This window comes from Garra rufa, chromosome 20 (genome assembly GCF_049309525.1).
Source record: "Garra rufa chromosome 20, GarRuf1.0, whole genome shotgun sequence".
NCBI classification, from domain to species: Eukaryota; Metazoa; Chordata; class Actinopteri; order Cypriniformes; family Cyprinidae; genus Garra; species Garra rufa.
Window position 1 is genome coordinate 12333000 of NC_133380.1, and position 23192 is coordinate 12356191.

Genomic DNA, 23192 nt, shown 5'->3' on the forward strand with positions numbered 1-23192 from the left:
ATGCAAAACGCGTGAACCGGAAGCAACGAGACCTGTTTAGCAGAAAACGGAAGCCTGTTGGGCATGAAGCCTATTACAATATAGCTTCACTGCAGATGTACAGTAGTGTAGAAAAGAAGTGACCAGTAGGGGAGAGCGGGGCACAACCTAACACTTTTTGAATTTCGCGGTTTATGTAAATCCACTTGGGGTTCAGAGTACAATTTTTATCCACATTATTTTCACATTTGTCTAGTACAAATATATCGCTTTGTTTCATATTTACAGTGTATACGTTTTTCGTTATTTACCTCAAAAGAAAGGAAGTGAAACGTGACAACATGCCCCATAGATGGGGTACATTGTAACATCTGAGGGGCACGTTGTAACACGACCATATGACAGCTTAAAATGTTATCTGATCAAATGAAAAAAATATACACAACAAACTAAAATACATGTGTTAACTTTTTCAAATGAAGTAATGACGTTTTTAAAAAAAAATAAAAATGGTCTAATTTTGGAGTTTGACAATGAACATATCGCGACGATGCTTTGAACGGTCCTGATCGCAACACACAGCGGTACAGTAGTTCAAAACAACGTGGACAAATAAATGAAACACATATAGACATTCAGAAAAACATTCCCGTCCCTCCACACACAGCTCTCATAGAACACGACACACATAAGCCAGCCAAAATGCTTTACATGTCTTGAAATAATAACATCTGAACATTAAACATTGATTGTCAGCCTTTATTCACCTGTTTCTTGTGGTTTCTTATCAAAATCCTTAGAAGTCAATAGTGTAAATTGCACCGCTTATGTCATGTTAGAGTGTGTGTGAATCAATGAAAATTAACGTTAGCAGGGCACGCAGATGCAGAGCGTGCTGTGCAAATATAATCTAGTGTGTGATTGGTTATTACTTTTTTGTTTTGTTTTTTTGTTTTTGTGATTGGTTATTGGTAGTGATGGGTCGTTCGGGCAGATGACGTGACGAAAAATAATATTTTAATTAAATTCGGGCGGGTGAAATGAAAAAAATTAAAATTATAAACAGTTTAAAATGTGTGCTTACTGGGAACATAATAAAGACACCTGGACTCGGTCGAGACCAAAAGCCATATTTGGCAAGACCAGTGGCCGAGACCGAGACAAGTCCGTGTCTGAATACCAGCGAGTCCGAGACAGGTCCGAGACCATAAAAAAACGGTCTCGAGACCGGACTCGAGTCCAAGACCGGACTCGAGTACTACAGCCCTGACTGTAAGCACTTTTGAAAATACAGAACTTTTTTGCCAATACTTTAATTAAAGCCTTTATGTATATTGCATTATAAAAGTAGTTTTAATGCATTAATTATGGCTTGTAATGCACCTTTTAATGCATTGTGCATCTCATGAATAGTTGTAGCCACAGTTAATGCATTATAACACTTCATTGTTACACTATGGATTTTAAACTCGGATACAACTATTTACGACAAGAAATTACTTATTGCACACACATACTATGAATAAATCTAATGCATTATGCACTTTAATAACCCTTTAAAAGGCATTATACATAAATGCTTTAAGTAAGCTTTTTTGTGTGTGCCCAAATATACATCACAGAACAGTCTTTTTTCTAAAATTCTCAGCCTAACAAATTCCATCACATGTCAAAATCATGTGTTAAGTTGCATTCTGTGGAGGAAATTACATTCTTGGAATAAAATGGCTGACTCATTTGCATTGCTATGCCTTATTTCTAGCTAGAATGCAATTTATACACAAAATAATTAATATTACATCAGTGTTCGTACAGAACCTGCCAAATTAAATTCCAGGACTTTCAAGGACTTTTCAAGCACTACTTTTTTACTTTCAAGGACTTCAATCAGAGATCTGACTTAACAAAAAAAAGTCTTATCTTTCAAATTCTGAAAAAAGATTCACGAACCCACTCCAAAATCCCAGTCTGAATTAAGTAAATTGCACTCCAGAGTTCCAATCTGAAGCAAAAGATTCACGATTCCACTCCGAAATCCCGATCTAAATCAAATAATCTACAATCCGCTCTCGGAAGTTCCAATCTGAAGCAAAAGGTTCACGAACCTGCTCCGAAATCCCATTCTAAACCAAATGTTTTGTGATCTGGACTCCAAAGTTCCATTCTGAAGCAAAAGATTCACAATTCCACTCCGAAATCACAATCTAAATCAAATAAATCTACAATCCGCTCTCGGAAGTTCTAATCTGAAGCAAAAGATTCACGAACCCGCTCTGAAATCCCATTCTAAACCAAATGTTTTGTGATCTGGACTCCAAAGTTCCAATCTGAAGCAAAAGATTCACGATTCCACTCCGAAATCCCGATCTAAATCAAATAATCTACAATCCGCTCTCGGAAGTTCCAATCTGAAGCAAAAGATTCACGAACCCGCTCCTAAATCCCACTCTAAACCAAATGTTTTGTGATCTGGACTCCAAAGTTGCAATCTGAAGCAAAAGATTCACGATTCCACTCCGAAATCCCGATATAAATCAAATAATCTACAATCCGCTGTCGGAAGTTCCAATCTGAAGCAAAAGATTCACGAACCCGCTCTGAAATCCCATTCTAAACCAAATGTTTTGTGATCTGCACTCCAAAGTTCCAATCTGAAGCAAACGATTCACAATTCCACTCCGAAATAATGATCTAAATCAAATAATCTACAATCCGCTCTCGGAAGTTCCAATCTGAAGCAAAAGATTCACGAACCCGCTCTGAAATCCAATTCTAAACCAAATGTTTTGTGATCTGGACTCCAAAGTTCCAATCTGAAGCAAAAGATTCACGATTCCACTCCGAAATCCCGATCTAAATCAAATAATCTACAATCCGCTCTCGGAAGTTCCAATCTGAAGCAAAAGATTCACAATTCCACTCCGAAATCACAATCTAAATCAAATAAATCTACAATCCGCTCTCGGAAGTTCTAATCTGAAGCAAAAGATTCACGAACCCACTCTGAAATCCCATTCTAAACCAAATGTTTTGTGATCTGCACTCCAAAGTTCCAATCTGAAGCAAAAGATTCATGATTCCACTCCGAAATCCCGATCTAAATCAAATAATCTACAATCCGCTCTCGGAAGTTCCAATCTGAAGCAAAAGATTCACAATTCCACTCCGAAATCACAATCTAAGTCAAATAAATCTACAATCCGCTCTCGGAAGTTCCAATCTGAAGCAAAAGATTCACGAACCTGCTCCGAAATCCCACTCTAAACCAAATGTTTTGTGATCTGCACTCCAAAGTTCCAATCTGAAGCAAAAGATTAACGATTCCACTCCGAAATCCCAATCTAAATCAAATAATCTACAATCCGCTCTCGGAAGTTCCAATCTGAAGCAAAAGATTCACGAACCCGCTCTGAAATCCCATTCTAAACCAAATGTTTTGTGATCTGCACTCCAAAGTTCCAATCTGAAGCAAAAGATTCACGATTCCACTATGAAATTCCGATCTAAATCAATTAATCTACAATCCACTCTCGGAAGTTCCAATTTGAAACAAAAGATTCACGAACCCGCTCCGAAATTCCATTCTAAACTAAATGTTTTGTGATCTGCACTCCAAAGTTCCAATTTGAAGCGAAAGATTCACAAACCTGTTCCGAAATCCTGATCTAAATCAAATGATTTGTGATCTGCGCATTTGCATGTTCATTATTAGTTTTCTGATGTTGGCTACGGTTACATAACATTTAGGCAAACAAATAAAATATTACTATATTATTTTAATTGATTTTAAAATGATTTATTTTGATTTATCATTTTTTATGATTTAATTAATTATACGCTTTTCATTCAACTCATAAACCCCCTGGAGTTCCTTCACAAACACTAGTTTGTGAAACCTTGACTTAATCTAATGTTTAATGCAATTTATGTTGTTAATAACAACAAATAGAATATACTTACTTTCTCTTTTCATTTTTGTGTCAATATGGTACAAGATTATCCTATTGAAATCAATGTGATAAACGAGTTAGGTCAAAAGTAATTCAAAGCTAGTCTGATTATATTGTAATGGATTACAATACCAACTAAAATTTTTGTCATGTGATTTGGACTCAGTAATAGAGTCTTCTTTCAAAAACATGAAAAGAAAAGAATAGAAAAATCTAACCAACAATAAACTTCAGAATTCTAGTGTAAAAAGTGCTTAAAGTTGAAGAAAACAACCGTGTACTGTAGTGTAAAGAGCTTTGTTTACAACAGGAGCTTGCACTGAACTGTACTGAAACTGTCTAAACCTGCAATCAGTAACAGCTTCAGTGATTATAATGTGTTCACTGACACACTCCAGTATTGTCATGTTACTCACTTTGTGTAATTTATTCTAGAACCTAACAGCAGCTGTGTTTTTCATGCTGCTAAGAGAGCCAATATAAACTTAACCACTCAGGCACTAAACAATGACTTCATGAACACACACATGCTAACTAGACTGAAGGGCAAACGAGATCAGCATAACGCGTGCGACAAAATGAGTAAGATGGGAAAAAGACATGACCGCTAGGTGTGTACATTTGTTTGCTGCACACGTCGCACTGACGAGAAAGACCAGACTTGAAGTCTCAGAGTAAGTGATGGCGTTTACGACAACAGGGCCGCAATAACAAAACACTGAGGGAAAAGGCACACTGATGCAATTACATATGGCAGGCAGCAGTTAGCCGTCTGAGTGGCTGCCTGATCAAAAGCACTGACTATTACAGCAAGCAGAGCAAGAGTAAAAAAGTCTGCACTTCTTTGGCTCTGGACTATCCCGAGCTAATTTTTACGATAACACCGATTAGCACGCACTGGGGAGCTGCAGGGCAAGAGCGGCTGCTCTGAGGCTCAGCATCTGTGGACAAGAGAGAGCAATCACACTGGTTGACTGGACAGGAAGCGGTATTAGCTGAAGAGACACCTGAGGCCTCCTGAAAGAGCCACGTTTATACACACTCAGACCAGTTGGGAGACTGCCAGAGCCTGCTCAACACACATACACTAACTCGCTCATTTACACGCTCTCCACCTCATGTATCGCTCTCTTTTTCTATCCGAATCAGCACACACTCCTCCACCTGAGGCTCAGCCACTCAACCTGGAGCGCAAGCGGGAAGACGGAGAGAGAAAGAGACAGAGAGAGAGAGATTGGTCCTACACTATAAGAGCCTGCATGCTCTGGCGTGGAGGAGTCAGTCCTTGTAGGAGGACACTGCTGGTGTTTGATTGATGATGAAAGGATGAGAAAAGAGAGATAGAGAGAGCAGACACAAATAGGGGAGGCAGTACCCCCAGGATACTTTAGAAATGAGGCTGGGCAATATAGCTTAGGGAAAAAGAAAAAGAAACTGAACATTTAATTTTTTTTTTAAGATTTGCAACTAAACAGAAAAAGAATGGCAAATAAAAAATATCAAAATACAAAATGTTAATTATTTTACCAAAATAAAAGTGGTTAAATACAAAATGTATGTTATTTTTTATTTAGTACTGACCTGATTAAGATATTTCACATCCATCTTTTCACACTGAGGACAACTGAGGGACTCATATGCAACTATTACAGAAGGTTAAAACGCTCACTGACACTCCAGAAGGAAACACAATGCAAAAAAAGGGAAAAATGTACACATCTTCATTCTGTTCAAAAGTTTACACCCCTGGCTCTTAATGCATTGTATTTCCTTCTGGAGCATCAGTGAGAATTTGAACCTTCTGTAATAGTTGCATATGAGTCCCTCAGTTGTTCTGAGTGTGAAAAGATGGATCTCAAAATCATACAGTCATTGTTGGAAAGGGTTCAAATACACAAAAATGCTGAAAAAAACAAAAACAAAGAATTTGTGGGACCTGAAGGATTTTTCTAAAGAACAGTGGGCAGTTTAACTGTTTAGGACAAACAAGGGACTCATGAACAACTATCACACACAAAATAAAAACACACACACAGCTGTGGATCATTCAGGTAACAACAAAGAATTAAGAATCAAGTGTATGTACTTTTGAACGGGGTAAATAAATTCAACTATTATTTTCTAATGTGGACCATTTTATTCAGGTCAGTACTAAATAAAACATAACATTAGAATTTTGTATGATCCATCTTATTTCGGTAAAATAATGAACATTTCACAGATTCTGCAAGGTGTATGTAAACTTTTGACTTCAACTGTAAATAAATAAACAAGCAAACAATCAGTAAATATTGTGAAATATTATTTCATTTAAAATAACTGCTATTATTAACTAACTATTTGTGACCCTGGACCACAAAACCAGTCATAAGGTTAAATTTTACAAAACTGAGATGTATACATCATATGAAAGCTCAATAAATACGCTTTTTATTGACATATGGTTTGTTAGGATAGGACAATATTTGGCTGAGATACATCTATTTGAAAATCTGGAATCTGAGGGTGCAAAAAAATCAAAATACTGAGAAAATCACCTTTAAAGTTTTCAAAATTAAGTTCTTAACAATACATATTACTAATCAAAATTACATTTTGATATATTTATAGTAGGAATTTTACAAAAAATCTTCATGGAACATGATCTTTACTTAATTTCTTAATGATTTTTGGCATAAAAGAAAAATCAATAATTTTGACCCATACCATGTATTTTTGGTATAGCTACAAATATACCCCAGCGACTTAAGACTGGTTTTGTGGTCCAGGGTCACATTTAACATATTTTAAAATGTAATATATTCCTGTGATGACAAAGTTAATTTTTCAGGAGCCATTAGTCCAGTCTGCAGTGACACATGATCCTTCAGAAATCATTTTAACATGCTGATTTGCTGCTCAAGAAACAATTGTAATCTTTTATAAAAAAAAAAAAACCTCAAAGATGAAATATAAATTATCTGATGAAAAGTACGAAATCTGAAGTGACTAATATGCGCATAAACAAGAACTCATCTATGCTAAAGATATTTCCGGACTAGAAACTTTCTTTCACTAAAACTTCAGTGAAGTTTAAAATGACAAGAGAGGAATCTCAAAAGAAGCAAAATAAAGAAATACAATGCACTCTGTAGCTGAATGAAGTGTACTTGGACCCAAACAGAGAAGAAACCTTCTTCATTTCAGACAGATTTGTGCTCAGAGATGCATAACATTACAATGGAGAGACTATTTGAGACTATTCAAGTCTAAGACAAAGAGGAAAGTCTTTTCGGAGGATATAATCAGAGAAGCAAGTGAGTTAAGCAGAGGGTTGAAACTCTGTCTCTGTCTCATCCAAATGTAATAAGTCAGACGCTGACTGCCCAGACAGTGTGTAGTGCCCCCTGTTGAGCAAAGACAGCGGTGACATGTTGTCAGTAAACCCTTATACAAGAGACTCATCAAGCTAAAACAGAAGCACTTTGGTTCTGAACGACTGTGTCATGAGACGTCTAATGAAATCTACATTAACCTAAAAAGGTTTATTAGAGACCTGCTCTAGAGACTTAAACACTGAGATTTGTTTTAAATGAAAGTGAAGGACAGCAGTCCTTCAAGAGAGTAAAAAAAGACAGAGAGAGAGAAACTGAATGAAACAAAACCAAGCCGAATCAGATAAGCTTCAGTGGCTGTCCTTTAAAAAACCTTGACTTCTTCAACTCTACTGAGAATTATGCTTTTAAACAGATATAAAAAAATCTGATATTGCCCACCATCACACAAACGTGTCAAATGAATCTCGTAATATTCATACAAAAACATTTTTACGTGTCTCACATTAATGCTCTGTCAATGGACTGACTTCTATGGAGTGAAGCTTCAAGCGTTAAAAGTGCTGTTTAAAGTTAAAACGATTCCAGTTTTGACCCACTGACCTTTTGAAGCACTGGCCTTACTGATCGCTGTGATTTGCAGGTTTCATTTGGGGGATTATTGATATTTTAAAGCCAAAAGTCAATGTACTGTATATTGGCCGATCTTAGATGTCAATCTACAATTTGTGAGTCACTTTAAAATATTAACATTAAAAGTCTGCAGAACAGTGGAAAACGATGGTATTTATTTATAGCAATTCCTGTTTGCCATCAATTAAAAAAAGAAAAGAAATCAATTTTATGGGTTTTATTTTTTCATGTTACCTTATTTTTTATTCTATTTAAAAATATATAGGCCAAGTATCTATCACTGTTCCAGTTTCCGCCACTGAATGAAAAATATTACGTTATTGTAATAATTGTAATAATGTTTTTGCGACTTCTCACAATTCTGACTTTTTTTTTTCTCAGAATTGCGTGATATATTTTTTTTTCAGAATTGCAAGACATAAACTCGCAATTGCGAGAAAAAAGTCAGAATTGTGTGTTTATATCTCGAGTTATAAAGTCAGAATTGCATGATATAAACTCGCAATTCTGAGAAATAAAGTCACACTTGCGCGATATAAACTCGCAATTGCAAGTTAGAAAGTCAGAATTGCATGATATAAACTCGCAATTCTGAGAAATAAAGTCAAGAAATAAAGTCTGAATTACATGATATAAACTCGCAATTCTGAGAAATAAAGTCACACTTGCGCGATATAAACTCGCAATTGCAAGTTAGAAAGTCAGAATTGCATGACATAAACTTAGCCTGGCTAACGCCAGACCACGTTATGACTTCGTCATGATTCGTGGTCTAGGAACCACATGTTCATTTTCTCGTATTTGAGGCGTGGTTTACGAATGCCCAGAGCCGTTTATTGGGCGCTACGAATGTCTATCAAATGCGCCTGTGCGTAGCTCATAACCAATCGTTTCAATTATACCGGATGACGTATGTAGAGCGAACGCCAAAAGTTTTTTCAAAATAAACTTGCGTTCTAAACTACTTAGAAGAACACTATACCGTGTCTACACCGGACGCGACAGTTGCCGCGCCGCAACAGCTAAAGTCTGTCTACACTGGACGCAACAAGGCGACCGTTGCAAATCATTTAAACTTTGTGTGAGCATATCATAAATAGAACGCGGCAGCAGATTACTGTCGGGGATTTGCCGTGTCGCGCCGCATCCAGTGTAGACAGCATAATAGGTTCTAATGTCATTTGTCGCGTCGGATTGCGCCGCTCACGTCTGGTGTAGACACGGAAGATAACTTCGCGTCTGCTGCCATGCTGGATCCATAGTAACAAACTGCTTCGGTGAGTCGCATAGAAGGCGTCATCGTCTTGCTGCTCCCTCCCCGTTCTGTGATTGGTTCCCTATCTTAGATGAAAATTAGGTCCATGGTTTCCAGACTAGACTAGCAGCGTGAATAAAATCGCGCTGCGCAAGGCAGTATGGGGAAACCCAGGCTAACATAAACTCGCAATTCTGAGAAATAAAGTCAGAATTGCATGACATAAACTTAGCCTGGCTAACGCCAGACCACGTAATGACTTCGTCATGATTCGTGGTCTAGGAACCACATGTTCATTTTCTCGTATTTGAGGCGTGGTTTACGAATGCCCAGAGCCGTTTATTGGGCGCTACGAATGTCTATCAAATGCGCCTGTGCGTAGCTCATAACCAATCGTTTCAATTATACCGGATGACGTATGTAGAGCGAACGCCAAAAGTTTTTTCAAAATAAACTTGCGTTCTAAACTACTTAGAAGAACACTATACCGTGTCTACACCGGACGCGACAGTTGCCGCGCCGCAACAGCTAAAGTCTGTCTACACTGGACGCAACAAGGCGACCGTTGCAAATCATTTAAACTTTGTGTGAGCATATCATAAATAGAACGCGGCAGCAGATTACTGTCGGGGATTTGCCGTGTCGCGCCGCATCCAGTGTAGACAGCATAATAGGTTCTAATGTCATTTGTCGCGTCGGATTGCGCCGCTCACGTCTGGTGTAGACACGGAAGATAACTTCGCGTCTGCTGCCATGCTGGATCCATAGTAACAAACTGCTTCGGTGAGTCGCATAGAAGGCGTCATCGTCTTGCTGCTCCCTCCCCGTTCTGTGATTGGTTCCCTATCTTAGATGAAAATTAGGTCCATGGTTTCCAGACTAGACTAGCAGCGTGAATAAAATCGCGCTGCGCAAGGCAGTATGGGGAAACCCAGGCTAACATAAACTCGCAATTCTGAGAAATAAAGCCAGAATTGCATGACATAAACTCGCAATTGTGAGAAAATAAAGTCAGAATTGTGAGAATTCTGACTTTTTTTAATCGCAATTGTGAGTTTATATCATACAATTCTGACTTTATATCTACCAATTCTAACTTAACTCACAATTATGCGTTTATATCTGTCTTTTTTTCTCATAATTGCGTTATACAAACTTGTAATTCTAACTTTTTTCTCAGAATTGAGATATAAACTCACAATTCTGAGAAATAAAGTCAGAATTGTGAATTGCGTACAAACTCGTAATTCTAACTTTTTTTTCTCAGAATTGTGAGATACAAACTCACAACTTTGAGTTATAAAGTCAGAATTGCGTGATAAACTCACAATTGCGAGTTATAAAGTCAGAATTGCATGATATAAACTCGCAATTTTGAGAAATAAAGTCACAATTGCACAATTATAAACTTGCAATTGTCAACATATCAGTCTTTTTTTCTCCTTAGATCTGGACTTTATAACTTGCAATTGCTCACAATTCTGAGGGAAAAAAATTCTGATTTGCGAGATCTAACAATTCTGACATTATACAAACTCGTAATTCTAACTGTTTTCTAAGAATTGTAAGATATAAACTCACAATTGCGAGTTATAAAGTCAGAATTGTGCCATATAAACTCACAATTCTGAGAAATAAAGTCAGAATTGTGTGATATAAACTCGAAATTTCGAGTTAAGTCAGAATTGTGAGATATAAACTTGCAGTTCTGTGAACATATTAGTCTTTTTTTTCTTATCAGAACTGGACTTTATAACTTGTGAGATACAAAGTCGCAATTTATGAGAAAAAAAAAAAAACTTTATTTCTCCCAATGGTGAGTTTATATCCCACAATTCTGACTTTATATCTAGCAATTCTGACTTATTAACTTGCAATTGTGCGTTTATATCTGACAGTTCTGAGAAAAAAAGTTCAGAATTGCGAGTTTATATGACGCAATTCTGAAGAAAAAAAAAAGTCAGAGTTACAAGATGTAGACTCGCAATCGCGAGGAAAAAAAGTCAGAATTGTGAGATAAAAAGTCGCAATTACTTTTTTTATTTTTATTTCAGTGGCAGAAAAGGGCTTCCATAAGAATCTGGCTGATACCACAACACTGAAATGGAGTTTATTGGCTGATATGACTGCCAAAACTCATGCATCCCTTACTCTTGCCACAAAGTTTTCATTTAGGTCTAGCCAAGTCCTTGCCAACCCAACACTACTTTCACTACGGACTACTCATCACGCCACACTCCATATTCTCATGTGTGTTTTGTGTGTATTTAGTTCATGAAGAACACACTGCAGGCTGCTCTTCTGCTGTATTGACTCAGCATGAGACCTGATACGGACACAAAACTCATCCCAGTGAACACTGAGAGCCCGCTGTGTGTGTGTACATCCTCAACACACATTTCTCAAACAGCAGGAGGCAAGTACGCGTGGCAACATATATTACAGCAAACTCATTTCATGTGTGTGTCTCATGAGTGCACAGAAGCGGTTTGTAATCCAATCACAACTTTAATATCATCATGAATTGCATTGTATCATTACGTTGCTGATGCTTGCTCAGATAGCTTGTGCAAACATTATAGGAAGTGTGTAAATGCAGATTGGCCTGATTCAGAGCCGAGAGTCGCTACAAAGCACCGTCCTCAAAATCATCAAAGCCACAGCGTTGAATTTCTATCAAGCATGCGTGTGGTATTATAACAGCGATGGGCTGTTCACATGGTAACAGATTGACAACAGGACACACATACGCTCTCACTTGTGTCTCTCTTCAGTCGGTTTTAAACAAGCTCCTAGGAACGTGTGCAGGGACTCGTTTCATCCATCTTCAAAGGTGATTTTTCTAAAGCTTGCTCTCGTGAAAACTTTCAGCGAGTGACTGATAAACATCTCACCTGTGTTGACCTCCAGCAGTCTCTTCTTCTTCATCTGCCGCTCCTGCTTCTCTCGTTCCGCCTTCTCTCTGGCTATCCTCGCTTTCCTCTGCTTTTCCTCCGCCTCTCTTCTCCTTGCGTTCTCCTTCACTGCTTGCTGGAGAGAAAAAAGACAGAGACAGGCTATTGAGGAAACAAGGAAAGTCTGAAGTGAAAGTCAGTGTTCAGTGGTGACACTTCAGTTTTTTAGGTTCTTTAGTGCGGTGTTATACATTCAAATGTTTATATTTAACAACCTGAGTAAAAAATTCTGAACTTATGTGACCCTGGACCACAAAACTTAAACTCTTAAGTGGCACAGGTATATTTGTAGCAATAGCCAAAAATACATTGTATGAGTCAAAACTATCAATTTTTCTTTTTTTGCAAAAAATCATTAGGATATTAAGTAAAGATCATGTTCCATCAAGATATTTTGGAAATGTCCTACCATAAATATATCAAAAATTACTTTTTATTAGTAATATGTATTGCTTAGAACTTCATTTGGACAACTTTAAAGTCTCAGCATTTAGATTTTTTTTGCAGATTTTCCCTCAGATTTCAAGTTTTTTAAATAGTTGTATCTCGGCCAAATATTGTCTTATCCTAACCATACATCAATGGAAAGCTTAATTATTTAGCTTTCAGATGATGTATAAATCTCAATAAATAAATAAAAAGACCCTTATGATTGGTTTTGTGGTCCAGGGTCATATATGTTCTACGTTCTGATGTCGAACCCGGATGCACTGTGCCTTGTTTACAAGCAGAGGAAGACACTGTACATAAAACAGTCTTCGTAAACATGTCTATGGATTTTGACGAAGCATTTGTTTTGCCCAGCCTTTCTTATTTGAACCAGATTATACAGACGATGAACTAAGAGAGATGGACGTTCTACATCAGAACAATCATTATTTTAATTTTCCTTCAAAATTACATTTGAACCACTGATGTCACATGGACTATTTTAACAATCTTTCTGGGCCAGAAAGCTCTTGGATTTCATCAGAAATACCTTAATTTGTGTTTCAAAGATAAACAAAGGTCGTACGGGTTTGGTACGACACAAGGGTGAGTAATTAATGACAGAATTTTCATTTTTGGGTGAACTATCCTTTTAACATTAACTTTTTGGCAACATCGTGCAAGTCATGCAGCCTTTTCAGAATTTGTAACTGTTCATATTTCTGCATTTTAGCTCAGAAGTCCATCAAATTGAATTTTAGTTGCAATCAAAACCATTAACTCCCTTGACCTACAAGACATGCTAGTGATGTGAATAAAAGTGGCATGAAACATCAGTAAACAGTTTATAAATAGACATTTGAATGACTTTGAACCAAGTTGAATATCCATGTGCAAAACTATTCAACCCTAAGAGTCAAAAAGTATTTGCAGAGCATTCTATACCCTTTATAACCTCCAATAAATGCTTCTGGCAAGTGTTCAGAGGATCCCGACACCTCTCTATTGGACTCTTAGCCCACTGCTCATGTGAAAAGCGTCCAGCTCACTGACATTTTGTGCTTTCTGTGCTGCCACCGCTTGTTTCAAATCCCATCAAAGATTTTCAATGGGATTTAAATCCGGGGGCTGAGATGGCCACTCAAGGACATTCCAAGACCCATCCCTGAACCAAGCATTGGTAGACTTGGATGTACGCTCCGGATCATTGTCTTGCTGGAAAGTCAGATGATAACCAAGCTTCAGTTTACACACAGAAGGCATCACAATCTTCGCCAAAATGGCTTGATACTTCAAAAAGTCCTTGGTGTCAGTCATATGGACAAGACAGCCATTTCCTACAGCAAAAAAACACCTGGCAGGCCACTCACAAGTCATTCTGTTGTTGCTTTAACAAATACCTCACCTTATTTGTTACTCTACTGAAATCAGTGTCATTATAGAGCTCTTATAGAGAGCTCATTATAGAGGTTTTGCAACCTTACATATTAGCAAGTGATTAAAAATAATATGAATTCATTAACTGACAAGTTAACATTTGTAAACATAATCTAATGAACAATTTTGAATCATAATTAGTTGCATAATATATTTGATTGCACAATTGTATATAAAGTGCAATTCTGCATCATTAAAGTTCCCAAAAGTAGGAAAATTATACAAGTAAAGCAAATTCTTCAAGCAGACTTACACAACCCAGCAAAGTCTTCAATCATTGACAGTTACAACATCATTTATTTTCTCTCTTGGGTTCAAAACATTCACAGAAAAGTTGCCAGATATAAATACATTTAATTAATGAAATAGTAGCACCATATATTACCTATTTAATTAACGGAATAACATTACTTTAGCGGAGTAAATGTGCTGATTAGAAAGAAAGAAAGAAAGAAAGAAAGAAAGAAAGAAAGAAAGAAAGAAAGAAAGAAAGAAATAAAAAGAAAGAAAGACAGACAGACAAACTGGAAGAAAATAGTGTTAAGTGGAGTAAATTGTGTCAGTAAGAGACCTCTCATTAACTAAGGCATTTTATTCCCAGGTTCTGACAATGTTCTGAGCACTTCAGACATCTCGGAGAAAATCTGGGGGGCAAGAACAGAGCAAAATTTCCCCTCCTTGCTGGCTGTCTTTTCTTTTTGGACCATTAGTGGTTGAAGAGGGTTGTTAGAAATCTATAACTCCTCTTTTGGTTTGATGAGGGCTACTTTTCTAGGTGTAAGAACACTCGGGCAATCAGAGCAAGCTATCAGAAAGAAACATCATTAGAGCAGTCACCTTGTCCTAACACTTCATATGCCTCTTTCTTCAGCTCTCTTTCTCTCTGCAGCCTTAAAAGCCTTTTCCAGATAATGGATGTATTTCTAAGTGTGCGGAAAAGAGCCAGTGGCACACCTTACAAAAAGGTAAGGTGTAAGAGGCAAAAGACGAACAGGTTTAATGAGAAAAAGGCAAAAAGAAAGAGTGGGAGAGAAAGAGTGGGGAGAGGGAGTTCAACGCAAATGGAGATATAAAAACGGCTGAGGAATAACCTGAATTCATTATTCAATCATTTGAATAAGGGCATGAGTACTGCATTTCTGGATTCTAAAGAAGTTAAATGTATTTACAGAAGTAGTGCACATATCCTAGGTTCAAAACTTTACTTTTCTCACACATTTGCAAATGGATATATGAAAACAAATGCATAAGAAATGCTGCATTTCACTGCATACTTCAAAACACTTATTCTTATTAAAGTTACAAAAATTATTCAGTCAAGAGCAGTGAGAGAATTTCTCTCTTTTTTTTTTTTGTTTGCTTAACATAAATTAAAGACAGCAGGAATATTAGGCTGCTGGCACTTTAGGAATATATTGCCTGGATCCAATTTACTGTTACTTGTGTATTCTTTCTCAGCTGTTTGCTTTCACTTAAGACCCAAATAACTGTGTTTCTGAGGATACTTACAAAGATGGGCATTTTTTACACATAAAAGTGTGTATTTAACCATTTAAGGTCTAGAAAATGGAAAAACTCCATTCAATAGTCCCGCGCTGTATGAGCACCTTCTTCAAGTACACACGCTTCTCTGAAAGCATTCAGAAACAGTCTCTCAGACAGCACACACATATAGCGTTCTCTTTTGCTGCTGATTGCATTTCAGGTCAAAATTTTGTTTTTAAACCACAATGCTTAAAAACTAGGGATGTAACAATAGTATCAATATTGTGATATCGCAATAGCAAAACTGTCTCGATATTATCATGGTCACATGACGATATGAAACGATAGGTCTTCGAAGCAAAAAGTGTAGTTTTTAAAATATAAACAGAACATGAAAGAACTTTAAAGTGTGTTTTGGGCCATTATGCTTTGGCACATTATCTGTCAAACAAACTAAAACCGAAAGCGCAATATGGCTTAATCCCTTTATCAAGTCTGTTTTCACTGCGTGAAAACAAAGCAAAGTCCGCACTTCATTCAGGTGATCAGCTCGTGATCTGGTTCACAGTGAATGAATGCGGTAATCTCGTTTATTGCATGTGCTGTGAGTTTAGCACGCATTTGGGAACGCAACAGCCACCAGTTATGCATTATTTTTTACGGCAGATGATTACAGCATTTCACTAAATTTGTAGTGAGACGTGGTTTTGTTAGCCTTTCCCTAAAGCATGAGTTTTCCTTCGAAATAAAAGCTCTCCTGTAATTTCCATCAAAATAAAAGCTTAAAAATGCAGTATGAATTGCTGACAGCTAATAGTTTAAATGCTTAACGTTACTGCAGTCCACATTCAAAACATCTCTTTAAAATGTAGAAATTGGGAAAGATGATTTGTAATTTCCATGCTGTAGTGTAAAGCAAAAATAAAATACCTATGAAACACTCATTTATTTTACAGTCCAGGGCCTGTATTCACAAAACATCTTAAGGCTAAAAGTAGCTCATAACTTGCCGATTTAGACAAATCTTAAAAATAATGGACGTGTCAGTCCTAAATTTAAGACTTCAAAATTTTTGCTCTACGAGTATTTCACAAAGTGTTTTAGCGCCTAAACAAGCTCCTAAATCTGTGAAACGTTAGGAGTAGTAAGGAGGATTCCTAAGTCACTAGGACCGAATCCCAACTATCCTAAAATGGCAGTTGCTGGCAATCTGCCTCAAAACTTAAACTTTTTAGAAACACTAATTTGCACACATAAGTTTTCCCACGCAACTTTTTTGGTTTTGAAGGTTATCCCAACTCCAAAATTTCATTTGATTAGATCCTTGTTTACATTAACAAGTTGGGCAAGAAGTAACAGCTGTTCTTGCATCCAGTCTGGTTTTCTTTTAAGTTTCATATTTTATTACCAGCCATGATTTTCTATTCTGTTAATAAAAAGGCTGTTTATATGCATATCAGCTAATTTTTTATGAGAAGCACACATGTAAAAGGCTGACAATCAGCTAAACATATTCTTGTTTAATTAGTAACACTTAGCCTGCATTTTGAAATCTTTAATTGAATGTGGCAACATTGTTTAAAAACTTATATTACATTGCGCTCTACAATATTTCTATGAACAAATCTCTGACAGAGACTCCTCCCCTATCAGCCAATCACTGTGTGCATAGTTAGTAGGGATGCTGACATCATCCATAGCAACAAGGTCAACCCCGCCCTTACTCTTAGCTTAAGACTTCTCTCTATTGCTTAATAAAAGTTTGTCTCAGCAGCTTTGTTATTAGGTTTAGGTACACTTTTACTGCTATTTAGGAGAACTCTTACACTTAGTGTTAAGATAAAATGTTTTGTGAATACGGGCCCAGTTGTTTTACAATATATGGCTATTACTCTCATTAATGTTAATATGAATATAATCGAATTTGGTTGACTTCTAAAACACCAGTGTGAATGTAATTTAGACAAACAGTATACCACAAATAAAAAGAGGGTTGAGTCCCCTTTAAAGTTTAGGTACAAGTCAATTCACTGACTTTTTTCTGACTTATGTTTTCTTAGGAAAATGGGTTGGAGCTCTTAATTTTGAGTTCTCAAAGTGCATGAGATAATTTAACATTAAAATGTAAAGTTTTTCCAAGTCTTAATTAATTAAATATCTCAATAAATATTGTATTGTGCACTTCATATTGCGATATTATCATATTGTGTATAACTAATATCTCTATTAGTTAGTGTCCCTTTATTTCACTATCATATGTAATAGTTGTAATAACATCTCCTCACCTGCTCCAAGAGAGGATTGCAAAAAAAAAAAAAAAAAAAAAAAAGAAGTGAATGGCTTAAGTACATTCCACTGTCTATTTTCAGCACAGCTCACAGATCTCCAACAGATCCATAGTTGCAGCAGTGGTCCCTTAAATGAGCAGGAAATATGGCTATTGACGGCGGGTCGGGACAGAGTATAAGTCACATGATAACGAGGCTTATTCCCCATTGCGTGCGGCGGATTACGGCCACAGTCTGCGATCACAGTAAATCCTGACGAGGGGAAGAGGATAGCGAGATGGAAGGTGGGCTAAATCAGCTTTCCTCTCCACAGCCCTGTGACTCTGCGCGCACACACCGAGCACTTTAAACACTTTCATTAGAATTAGGGGAGAATGAAAGGCAGCGGTGCGTGACCTCACGCTCGGTAGCACGGACATCAATATCAACACTAATACAAGAGGGGGATTCATAATGACCCTGCCCTACCTTCAACACTTTTAGACTTCTAATTCACTGTTTGTGACTTGTTAGTCATCACTGATGATGTTAAAATTCAAATCCTGCACTTTTCAAAACATTTTGCTAGAAGGTATTGACTTTCCGATGCTACTCAAGTATCCAATTTGATATAGTCAAAGTCTTCACTGACAAAGCAAATGAGGCAATTAAAGAATTCACATTCAAGCTTGTTTCTGAGCTCAACTGGGCTTTCCACGCAGGAAGTGATGTCAGCGGTAGCCATCTATAATGGGATGCGGCGGAATTGCACAGATGTCGTTTCAACACTTCAGAAGCACTACACAGAAGGAGGTGTTACCTAACATGCTCCGTTTGTGACCGGTAGCCTCATCTGAGCTGCATGTGACAGGTAAGTCAATGCAACCTCTCGTGCAGCGGCCACCAGGTAAAGCATCAATAGCAGTTTAGAGTAAGAGATTGTCAACAGGCGCAACGATTAAGTTGACAACACCTCGGCGTACGACAGCTCCGGTGTGAGTCAGCGTTCAGGAGCAGATGGGCCTACCCTGAACGCTGAGTGAACTAGTTATTAGATGTTCAATAACAGCTCTGTGGAAAATGTGCAGAAGGCTGAGGATGTTCCATTATGCCTATTCAGCAGCATAATAGAAAATAATAACATAAGAGCTGGTCTAATCCCTGGCTGAACACCATGATAGACGACTTGCAGACGAGAACGAGCTCTTAGAGAAACGTCACAACAGAAGAAATGTATGTTTCCATATTGAATGACATTATTATGTGCTTTTACACACTTCATTATCACAGTACGTGGAAAGGTCACTTTGCTCAAGTAAGAAAGCATTAAAAACAGATGTTTTCTAAAGAACTATGATTACATTTATTCACATATACTGTAGGTTGAATTGTAACAGGCACGGGTCGCAAAACCGGTGTGTTTTTAATGAGTAGTGATGATAGTTTCAATTGTCAGCGAGGTCTTAAAGGTCCCATATTGTCAAATTCGAAATTTCCTGGCTTTTTTCATGATAACTGAGGTCTAGGGGCTATGTAACTACCATATGAGTTTCAAAACAGTCAATCCACAGTAAACTGCACACAGCCTGCTTAAAGTAGCTGTTCATTTTCATACGTTTCACTAAACTGAAACTAACCTGAACAAACTGTGCTTCAGCGCTGATAGTGAGGAGCTGGCTCTGCCCGATCGCCGCTTCATTCCACTTTGCACGTATTTTTTCGTCGTGAAGAGTCGCATGATAACGTGCATCATCACTACAACACTGCCTTTATGGTTCTGGCTTTTGTTCACACAGCGCTCGTTCCCGTAATTTTCCAGAATCAGCGCGCATTGTAAAAGGGGCTTTACTAAAGCAACAGTTATGTGGCTTACTGCATTCGGTGTTTGAAAAAGAAAAAAAAAACATTAATGATCATTCTAAAATATCCTGTTGAGTATCAGCAGACTAGGCTCTCTCTATGGCTCTGGGTTAACTGTGGTTGGCCTGGCTGTGCATCACTCAGAAAACAACAGGCCAATCAGAAGAGAGGCTCATGAATATTAATTAGATGGGCCAAACTCAACCTGTTTTTGACCTAAAAAAGGAGCTGTAAAAATATATTGAGATGGATTTTGGCACTTATACCGCAAATATATATTCTTAAGGACATTAACAACTAAAATAAACCTCCAGAAATGTGTACAATATGGGACCTTTAAAGGATGCACTATTGTGCTGATATTGATTCTTTCGGATACAGTACAGGGCGCCGCTAGAGATACAAGTAAATCTCACAATGCTGAATAAATACTGAAAAGGTGTAACTTCAGTCTGAATCAATAGCAATCACTGTTAACGTACGCACACCGCTGATGAATTCAATCGAATGTGAATCAAAGCCATTGCCCCAGTCACTCCCAGTAATGTTGATCTCACACAGTGTATAAAGCTGCCGCTGACTGTGAGAGCATCAGAGATACAGGGGCATGACCCAGCTACTGTGTCATGAATGTGCCTCTGCAGTGACGGATTTCCCTGCCACACTGCTGAAGGACTATTTTGATTAATGCTACTTAAAGGCATAGTTCAGCCATTTACATACCCTCATTTTGTTCTAAACCTATATGAGTGACTTTCTTCAGTGGAAAACAAAGTTAAAAAGCATCTAGAAGTATCAAAGTAGTTTATAAAACTTGTGCACAATATTCCAAGTTTTCTGAAGCCAGTTGACAGATTTGGCTTCCTTCATAATTTACTCGCTCTCATGTCGTTCCAAACCCATATGACTTTGGTTCATCTTCAAAACATATGTAAGTGCCCCATGTATGCATGTCTATCATTGTTTAGATGCAAATGAAAGGCTAAATTAAATCCATTATAAACCATCATCGTATCTCTTTAGAGGACTTGGATTGAACCGTTTAATTCAGTGTTAATTTAGTTGATGAATAATTTTTGTCAGACGAAAACGAGATGATAATGAAATGAAAAAAAGGTTTGAATGCCAAAAACTATGGTGAAACTTGATTGACATTTTTGTCAGTGAATAAAAACAAGATGAAAATGTTAGAGAGGGATGATTTGGGAAGAGATTCGTTCAGAACAAATCTGCTGCGTGGTTAGGAGGTTAGATGTGTGCATTTGAACAGTATCATAGCCTATTGATCTATCCTGCAGGACATAAGCTAGCAAACATTTGCTGCACGTCTCATAAAACATTCAAAAATGTCAATATTTGGGAGTAAGAGAAGAGCAGATGTATGGATAAATTTGACGATGCATTCAGATGGAGCAACGTTTAATACACAAAGCCATAGATCACTGACAAGCTATGCAAAAGCATGTTCATAATCACATATGAATTGTATTGAATATAAACGTGATATTGCGTAGTTTGTCAGTGATCTACAGCTCTGTGTATTAAACGCCGCTCCATCTGAATGCACGTGATGGAGATTTACTACTAATCACAGAACCGACGAGATGCGCATGATAATCGCATGCGATTTATCGCGCAGCCCTGGTTACGTCTTAGGTGAACGTAAACAAGAGAATATCGGACATGTATCAGTAGTGTGCATCTGCGCACTCGGTTTTAAAGGGACAGCAGCCTAATTTAGCTGCTATTGTCTGGGGCATTGATGTTAATCAAGCAACAAAAGGAGGCAGAAAATTACTCACTGCTCTTGAAGCTCTTGAATCTCTTAAGTAGCCCTAATAAAGATTAATCTAAATGTATTTATATAAATAAATATACATCTGCTTAAAAGAATGAAGAATGTGGTAAACAAGGTGTTATAAAGAATAAATAATTAGCCTGTATAACCACTGGCATTTCAGTGACAAGACGACCATATTCTTGTTTCTTAATAAGCAGTGATTTCATTTAATTTTGCATGTTGTGTCACATCAGTTTAATCTGTCTATCATAATAAAACCTTAATATCAAACCTACACAATGAGTATTTTTAGAGAACTGCTTAATAAATGCATTACAATTTACAACTCATTAGATTTTATCTGACTAAATCTACTGTAGATATTTAGACGACTAAAACTAGATTAAAACTAAAACAATTCAGATGACTACAATATGACTAAATCTAAACGGCATTTTAGTCAAAAGACTATGACTAAGACTAAATCAAAATTTGCTGTCAAAATTAACAATGGTTTAATTCATATGGATTTGTTTTACAACGCTTTATGACTTTTTGGATCTTCAAAGCTTTGGTTACCTGGAATTTCAATGGATGGACAGAAATTTCTCAGATTTCATCAAAAATAGCTTAGCTTGTGTTTCAAAAAATGAGCCAAAGTCTTATTGCTTTAGCAAGACATAAGGGTGAGAATAAGCAAAAATAAATAAATAAATCATTTTGATTTTTGGGCGAACTATCTCTTTGTGTGAGGAAAATAAACTGTCCTAGCACTCCGGAGTTCACGAGAGAAGTAGCATTGCAGATTAGTAAAACAATAATTCTTCTCAGTGAGATTTTTTTCAATTAATCAGTTGATCTAATTCACAAAACAGAATAATTGGTCTGATTTGTTTACAAATTAGATACAGTTCTTAAGTTCCACTCATTGATTCAATAATCTGCAGTGGTTGAAAGCTCGCTGGAGGCCAAGATTCTCACTGAATGACTTAAATTGTGTTTTGTATCTCACATACAGATATTGTATGAACTACTTTTATATTCTTAAAGGGATATTTCACCTAAAAATGAAAATTCTGTCATTAAATCCTCACCCTTATATCGTTCCAAACTAGGGATGCACCGATCCGTATCGGCCGATCACTTGCGCGTTTTGTCAGTAAAGCCGGTTCTGTAATCAGCGGTAAATGCCATCAGGTGCGTGATTTCACGTTGAGCCGTATATACTACACACAGCCGTTGTTCACTGACGAGCTGCGCACATTCACACTGATAATGAACATTGATTTGCGCAGCTCGTCGGTAAACAACAGCTGTGTGTAGTATATACGGCTCAACGTGAAATCACGCACCTGATGGCATTTACCGCTGATTACAGAACCGGCTTTACTGACAAAACGCGCAAGCATGATCGGCCGATTCGTATCGGTGCATCCCTATTCCAAACCCATAAAACCTTTGTTCAACTTACAAATTAAAGGAGAACTCCGGTGTGATATTGACCTAAAGTGTATTGAATCATGATACCGAGTGTGAACGTACCTTGCATATCTCATCTCGGTTTGTGTCCTGCTGTCCGAAATCTGGGGTCAGTTAGCCGATGCTCACAACAGGCTGTCAATGAGAGTCAACAGGGCATCGGAATAGCCATGTAAATAAATCACTGTTTTACGCCATTTACGAGGCACAAAGTAGCTCCACACTTCATTGGTAGACTTCCAAGGGCCCCGACATTTAAAACGAGACATTGAGAACTCAGAAAAAGCACCGGTAGTTTATTTACAAGTAGATTTATACAGACATGTTCCACCAGGAACAGCCCGGTCGCCGCCATCTTAAATGTAGTCAC

The 23192-nt window shown here is 37.4% G+C and overlaps 1 protein-coding gene across 1 annotated transcript in view; it reads right to left on the reverse strand.

Annotated features, from left to right (window-relative positions):
* Positions 1-23192, reverse strand: part of diaph3 (diaphanous-related formin 3) — a 491335-nt gene that overhangs the window by 197987 nt on the left and 270156 nt on the right. The window contains exon 26 of the mRNA XM_073825458.1: positions 12026-12161. Coding sequence (XP_073681559.1) covers positions 12026-12161 — 136 coding nt within the window. The remainder of the gene's footprint in view (positions 1-12025; positions 12162-23192) is intronic.